This window comes from Elaeis guineensis, chromosome 3 (assembly GCF_000442705.2).
Source record: "Elaeis guineensis isolate ETL-2024a chromosome 3, EG11, whole genome shotgun sequence".
Taxonomy (NCBI): Eukaryota; Viridiplantae; Streptophyta; class Magnoliopsida; order Arecales; family Arecaceae; genus Elaeis; species Elaeis guineensis.
Genome location: NC_025995.2, coordinates 110,461,605 through 110,469,758, shown reverse-complemented (window position 1 = coordinate 110,469,758; position 8,154 = coordinate 110,461,605). Strand labels below are relative to the sequence as shown.

The following is an 8,154-nucleotide window of genomic DNA, read 5'->3' as shown; positions in this document are numbered from 1 at the left end:
GTCTAAGTTATTTGAAAAGCAAGACAGATATGTAACATGTCTGTTAAAAGAATAAACAGCTTGAATTATGTAGCTAGCTCATTGTACTTATTATCGATTTTTGGATAGACTGTCCCTCGTGGTTGGGAACTCCTTGCTTTCAATTGCTATGAAAGTTTTCAATGCATGCCTGTAGGAATAAATTGGTGGACCTTATGTTCCTCTTTGGATGATGTGGTATTATCTATTTGGACATGATATACAGGAGAGGATTAGACAGCCAACACCTACATGTGATTCCAAATGCTCCATTCTTTTGGTTAAGATTCTTAAATTTTCAACTGGTGATGACATAAATGAGTTGCAATGCTCTTATTTGTTCTTAGGAATATCTACTATGTTTTATATTGACACATTCTTTCTTTGATGCAAATGTTTGTCATTGCAATGACTCATTTCGGGCTTTTTTTGTATTCTAATTTTCATGACTTCTGCCACAACATAGTTTTTGATTCATTGATATTTGTTAAAGAATAGACACATAACAAATGACCATATTAAAACATACTCATTTCTTTGGTTCATGTCGGGTATATGTGAGGCACTTCCTCACGGGCATCAGATCCTCCTTTCCTACCATAATGTTGGTGCATCCTATTGCATTAAATATTTGAACAAACTCTTAGAATTTATCTCGGTTGTCATCTATTCAAAAAACTATCATGCAATTAGATTCCTTACACAGATCATGAAGGTGTCTACCAGAAGAATGTGTCTGGCAACTTCATAAAAATCCAAACATCAAAGAATAATGACTAATGGAACATGAGACACCCCATGAGCAGAGATTAAGGGGACCAAGCCAACCAAGATCTGGTCTCCTATCCTTCAAATACATGGGGATAGAAACAAAGCAATATTTAGCCCCAAGTACTCAAAGGTAGTCTATCCTTGCATTATTTGGTAGCCATTAATTTGACCAGAAGTTATACATTGACTGATCAGAGTTAACCTATAAAACATTTATAGAACACCTAAAGACAGAAGCCATGGTGAATTGCTAAGTATTAAATGGGGCAATTGCAGACTTCTCCTCCTACCGGCAACTTGGGTGTGGAAGGAAGTTGCTACCCCACGAGTTCAAGTATTTTGGTGGAAAATTATTTGGGGAAGACTTTCTTGTAAGGATCGATTGGTGTACAGGCGCCTTCCACCAATCCGAAACTGCTGCTGTTACTTTGTCCTCAAGCCACTGAAGATATTCAACATATTTTGGTTTAACACAAATTGAGGAAGATGACCTAAGCAGAACTAAATAGTACATTTCCAGCAATTCTTTGATGGATCAAAGGACAAGAGAAGATCAAAGCACAATGATAAGCCATGTCGGCTGGGTTCTATGGTTGAAGAGCAATGAATGGCTATAAGGTCAGCAGAGCAATCCCAAGTAAATATCCAATTTAATTCACAGACTTACTGCTCAAGTTTTAGATGCCAGAAAAAAAAATGGGTTCAATGACATAATGAGACCATGGTACCGAGGTATCTGCAACTCTGTAAGCTTACTTTCATCAGCCTAAATTATTATTTCTTGGACACCTACTCCCTGTGGTATCCTTGAGATGAATTTTGATACGTAATGGAAGGATGGTGAGACTGGTGCATGATTCATTATCTGTAATGGAAGGTTATTTTCCATATCAAGAGCTTGCAACGCCAAGATTTGTTGGTATAATTCCTTTTCTTTGTTGAAGATGTTACCAACTTAAAATTTGTTCCATTTGGCAACCTCTCATTTGATTTTATCTAGAAGCATAGATAGTCTATCATCGAGAGGCAGGTGATCATGTCCTTTCCAAGCTTTTGCTACAACATGTTGGACACTACACAAGATCCAGAATTTTTCAAATCTAAAGGGGTAGCAGTGCCACCTTTGATATTAATGAGCCATTAACATAGGACAATAGTCAGGTGCAAATCTGGCAACGTGCATAACCCTAGATTCAGGGTAAAGAGTGAGCCATCCCTATGATGCAAAGGCTCTGTTGAGGTGCTCCCAAACCCTAACTAGACCATATTGATTATTACACTAGGTGAAAGAAGGGCCTTCTCTTATCAAAAAACAAGAAAGAAGGGCCATCAAAGCTCAGATCGATCAAACCTGAGTTTTGAATGCAAGTATGAAATTCTCTAATGTCCCTATTCACCCTAAAGGGTCTACCTCCTTTTTCGTCAAAAGAATGAAGGATGCAGGTCTGCCTCTTTTTTCGTCAGAAGAATGAAGGATGCAATTGAAGTCTCCTACTAATAGAAGGGGAGGACCTAAAGAAAAGACATGATCAATTGACTCTCAAAGCATTCTGCACCTTAAGGCATTAGTGCTAGCATATAGAACTCCCAGTATCCAGATAGGTCCTAAAAATAGTGAGAAGACTCCAAAACACACTTGGCGGTTAACATGCATATAGGTTATTTGCCCCAACCCTTTTCGCCAGATGACAACAATACCTCTAGAGAGTCAGCTGGGATTCTGTAACGTAAGCATTACATATTAAATTTAACTTTAGATTTGCTTGAGAATCATAACATAAACATTATGATGGCCTTGATTTCAAATTCAAATTTCAAAATAGATTGCTCTCGACTGACTTGTGCATGCTGTAATGTATGCACTATGGACATTAACGCACACATGCTGGCAATAAAGCAATGGACGCCGAAAGCAAAATTTAACCAAAAAAAAGAAGGAACATACGGGAAGTCTAATTCTATCTTGAGATTAATCCATAAAAATATGTTTCTTAAAGAAATTCATAAGACAATAAATTCTCTTTTAAAAAAATAAAATACTTCCACATCCTCTCATCCTAGAATCACAACAACCTCCACAGAAAAAATCGATAAAACTGCGTCCGATAGAACAGAATCACAGTGAGAAGAATGCCGGAATCGAAATAAAATTGAAATTTTTATCTTTTCAGGCCCGACGACTACCGGCGACGAAGAACTGAAACAAATGTCTGAAGCTAAATCCTGGGCGATTCACAATGCAAATCGATGCTACGAAGGATATGAGAGATTATAATATATTTTTGGGAGGAGAGGCGAAAGCAAAATGGGACACCGGGAGGATGAAAACAAATGTCTCGATCCGAGAGGATGAAAGAATAGGTACGGTGTGGACGGCGGGTGCGGCGTAGACGGCGGGTGCGGTGCCGGCGGCGGAGATGGGGTCGGCGGAGGAATGGGTGGAAAGGGGCGGCGGTAGATAGATTAGGGCACGGGAGGCTGGGGGTATTAAACGAACCTAACGATGCTTTTTAACGTCGTTACATAATGAGTAACAAAGCGTCGGCATTTTTTTTATTTAACGACGCTTTTAGCAAAAGCGTCGGCATTGACAATGGTCAAATTTTACGACGCTTTTAAGCGTCGTTAAAAGACGACGCTTTTTAAAAGTGTCGGCAGGTCAGTGCAACCTACCGACGCTTTCCAAAAGCGTCGGCAAAAAAGGGTCGCTAAACCCCCTTCTTACTGTAGTGCATTGAACACCTATATTTTTGTTTATTGAAAATATTTATTTTGATAAATGCAATATAGTTTGGTTTATTTCAAGGCATTTGTTGTCATTTCAATGCTTGAATTTGTCAACTTTTTTTTTTCATTTTATTCTTCAAAGAATCAGTCTTGGACTTCAAAGGCGATTGTATACAGCTTGTTCAGTCGACCAGGATTTTTCATGACTTAATTGCTCTATGTGCTTGATGCGAAAGAGTAGACCATTCTCTTTGCATGATTAAGATTTAGTTCCTTCCAAAAGAAGAAAAAAAAAAAAAAAGGTCTTGCTCCAGTTCCACTGTTTGATGGCTTATTGTATCATCTCATTGTATCAATTCCAAAATGGCCCACTGGGAAAAATCAGACATAAATCAATATTTTTTATGGTGAAATAAAGTCACATTAGTACCTTAAGAAAAAGGGCCAACCACGCCAATAGATTAACTGCAATTTTATGAATACGATGTAAATAAAATGTTGAGTTGAATTTCTTTGTGCTAATATCCATTCAAAAGTAAAAACTTGAGCAATTTCCATCCTAATGAGACATTTAATAATTAGTTGCTTATTTTATCTAGAGAAAATACGGGCTGCCTTCTACTTCTCATTCATGCTTAATTTTCGTATTATGTCACATTATAAACGTCCACCAAATTGTTTAACCCGTGAGCTCCCATAATCCAGCAGGGCTCCAAAGCATCCAGCTATTATTTGAGGACCAAACAACCGTTGGGGCATAGATCAATAAACTATATAAAACAACATATCCATTACTTTACAATGGAGTAGTAGTATAACCAAAGAAAACATAGATAATAAGCAAAGTAATATTGGATTACAGAAAGACATAATGCAGCAATTATTTATGATTAGCAAAACATAGCATATCAAGCAAGGTAATTTGGTGTTTACCCTTACACAAAGCAATAGCTATATAAGCATATAAATAGAAGCATCTTCATCCAAAATACAAGCCAATCACTGCACTTTATATAATATTTAGTTATACAGCTCAATGACTGATCGTAAACCCATGGATGGTGTGATCTTGTAGTCGCTAAAATCTGCAGCATGGAATAAACGTTTCCATTCGATTTCACTTCGTTCTTTTCCCGTAGTAAGGATCATCATCTCCATGTCCAAAAAAAGTTGTGATTCAACTGAAATAGAAATATCAGTCGTAACACCAACTACAACATCTATTATGACTACCTTTCCACCATCTTTCTTAGTAGGAATCGCTTCTTTGCAACGCTTTAGTATCTTGATACAGTCCTCATCACTCCAATCATGTAATATCCACTGTAATACATTAATTTTTAATGAATTAGAATAGCATATTATATTATTTGCAAAAAATTGCTTCAATTTAAATCTTTTGTTTTTGTTTGTTTCCACGTTTCTAAGTAACCCAATCGAATGAATTACCAATATAATGAATACTTTGCACGTAACAAGTGTGATTTAGGTTTGCAATATAGTCCACTAAATTTGAATTTCTCTTTGGACCGGATTGCGAAGTTGGATAAAGCCTATGATGCAGATATGACATGTAATAATAAGAAATTATTGATTGCATAAATCAATTCAACCCCAAAAGGACAAGCACAAAAAGAAAATAGGAAGGAAAGGAAGCGATTATCCCTTTGTGATTGGAGTGGTCCACTAGCTCAACCAATAACTCTATTATAACAATAATTTTTAATAAAAAAAATCATATAAAAATATGCTATAAAAATATGTGAGAGAACAACAAAAAATTATGCATGTGAAAGAACAATCACATAAAAATATGCTTGATAGATCAGCAAAGAAAAAGATAGGACAGAGGTTCACTCATGTACATAAGATAGAAAAAAAGAAAAGGAGAGATCCCATCCAATATTTTATTATATTTTATATTTAAATAATAAAGTTATTTAATATGATACTTCTATTTTTCTTATATTTTAATCAAAATAAATATGAGTATTAATAAATAATATATTATAAGTATAAATAATAATATTAATTCTGTAATAATAATTAATATATTTTTATAGAATTTATTAAAAATTAATATATTGATATTTTATTATAGTATATTTTATGTTATTAATAAATATATTTGTATGGAATATACGAGGGGTAGTTCTGATATTATATGCTCAATAACTTTGGATTCCCATGGAATATCAAACATATTACTCTTGAATGCCTGAGGATCTTTAATCACTAGACCATAACATATCAAATACAATGATCTTTGATCACTAAAGATCAGATCATCTTAGGATTTGAATTGTCGATAATCCCATTTGGATCATCAAATATCAGTTTTATAGTTATACTGATCCACCACTAAGATGGTGGATCTAGTCCAGCCAATAACTTCATTGTGATAACAATTTTTATTGAAAGATAATCATCATTAATGCCCCCTAATCATAAGACAACAACAAAAATTTGTGCATATGAGAGAACATGTGAAGATTTGCTTGATGGATCGGTGAGGGAAGGGAGACGAGACAGCTTCACTCACGTACACTAGAGAGAGACAGAGTAGAGGAGATCCCATGTAATATTTAGTTAATTTAGAAAATCGAATCTAAAATTTTGATTAGGTTGGATCAAGTCAAAGATTGACTGGGTCAGATTCAACTTATTAATAAGTTCTAACATTATTCAACTCAGGAGCTTGGGATTATATTTTTCAGGTAAAAGACTGATTTATTTTTATTAAAAAATCCATCATCATTGGATTATGCAATTATCTTTTCAAGATCGGAGCAGAAAATGAATTAAAAAATTTATCATAATATAAGATCTATATGGCGTGCTATCCAACAATGAACATTACGAAAGAAGATCGGCTATTTTTTTTGTGTGAAAGACACAATTCAAATCCTTGTATATGAGCTAGAGCTGATCATTAGTGGAGCTGAGGCATATAAAATATCAAATTTTATATAAATCTTGTGTGAATATAATTTTGGTCCAAGGTCCGGTCCACAATCAGCTTTAATCCCACCCTCGCTGTCCCAACAGTTGTTACATTTACTCCATTTTTAAATAAATTAATTTAGTAAAATAAGTCAAGTAACTTAAAACAATCGCCGAAAGGGGCACTCAACTGGTGTGGTGTGTTATCATCGCTTGGCATCGCGAAGTGTGCTATTAAATGATTGGCTCAAGAACCCGAGCGAGTTTTTCGGTGGTTTTTCTGAGTAATTAATTAATTAATTAATTACCATAGCTTTGCTCGTTAGCATATATTATAATAATAAGCAAACTATGCAATATTCTCTAATTGGGAGGATACCCTACTTTGAGCAAGACGGCATCTGCTGGAGGGATGCGTTCGAAAATGTCCCCACCGATGAACTCCACGCCCTCCCGCTGCTCCTCGTCGATCGTGGCCACCACGTGCGGCAGGTCCAGCACCATGCACCGGACCTCGGGCAACGCCTTGGCGATGGATTTCGCCACCGTGCCCGTGCCCCCGCCCACGTCGACCACCGACCGCACCCCGCGGAGCACCTCCCACTGCCGCCGCAGAAGCGCCACCTCCGTCACCAGCCGCGCGTCGCTCGCCATCGCCTCGTTGAACATCTCGTTGAACTCCGCCCTCGCGTTCGTCTCCCCAAATAACCCCTTGCCGTGCGCCATGTCGAACGGCGTCTCCCCCGCCGCCCCGGCCCTGAACCACTGCCCCAGCCGGCGCCCCGGCACCAACACGATCCAGTTCAATGCCGTCAGCGCGAACGGCGAGATACACGCCTTCTCCTCCTTCACCAGGAGTTGAGAGGTCGGCGTGAGGAAATAACTCTCTTCTTCTCCCCCTCCTTGGTGTCGGTGACTCGCGAAAAGGCCGGAGTGGACGAGCAAGCGCATGAGGCTTCCGAGGGCGGGGGTTTTGGACGGAGGGATGGAGAGGAAGGTGGCAAGCTCGGAGAGAGTGATGGGCTTGCCGTGGTTGTGCAGAACGTCCGGGATGCCGAGCTCGATGGCGCACTTGAGGGACATGGATCTAATGAAGCTTAGGGCGTGGTTCCACAGCTGGGCTTTGTTTTGGAGTGTGTCCTTGGCCGGCTGATTCTCCTGGATGAGTCCCATCGCTTGCATGTGTGAGCTAACTAATTTCTCTGAACTAGAGATCTATTGAGAGATTGATTTTGCAGTGTCGTGGCCTTGAGCTTCGGCTCTATATATAGCTTGTGAGAAAGTATTGCTACTGCATTCCCAATATTTAAAAAAAAAAAAAAGAAATTTTTTTTTATGGTGGACGGGTGGACCGCAAGGATCTGATCCAACCAATAAGTTCTGGGCATAGGGGGTGATTGCAAGTTTAGTGGATTAGCTCTTCCGTGGGGAATGGCAAACATTGCGGCACGTTCGTGTGTCGCGAGCAATAATATTTTGCAAATGGCACCCGTCATAGGTGTGCATGATTCTAAACAACTTTTTCTATCACATAAAAACGGTATTGCTGATTCCCTGAAAAAGGAAAACCGTATTGCTGACAACTTTATAATTTGATATAAATTTTGGGAAAGGCGTGCATCATAAGAAGTGCCGTCGGTACGGTACGGTGAGATCCCTCCTCAATCACATCAGCGACGGGCCATGTGAGTTGTT

At 38.3% G+C, this 8,154-nt stretch overlaps 1 protein-coding gene across 1 annotated transcript; it reads right to left on the bottom strand.

Moving 5' to 3' along the window:
• Nucleotides 1-4,331: 4,331 nt before the first annotated feature.
• Nucleotides 4,332-7,718, bottom strand: LOC105040966 (trans-resveratrol di-O-methyltransferase). The gene is made up of 2 exons (XM_010917732.4): nt 6,844-7,718; nt 4,332-4,839 (listed from the first exon to the last, which is right to left on the bottom strand). The coding sequence occupies exons 1-2, from the start codon at nt 7,639-7,641 to the stop codon at nt 4,537-4,539; spliced, it is 1,101 nt and encodes a 366-aa protein (XP_010916034.1). The 5' UTR covers nt 7,642-7,718; the 3' UTR covers nt 4,332-4,536.
• Nucleotides 7,719-8,154: the final 436 nt, after the last annotated feature.

Bases quoted from the DNA above. Each gene is read 5' to 3' on its own strand.
- LOC105040966 (XM_010917732.4), bottom strand. From the start codon at position 7,641: ATGCAAGCGATGGGACTCATCCAGGAGAATCAGCCGGCCAAGGACACA. The intron at 4,840-6,843 runs GTAGGGTATCCT...AATGTATTACAG, and splicing joins CAGATGCCGTCTTGCTCAAA to TGGATATTACATGATTGGAG.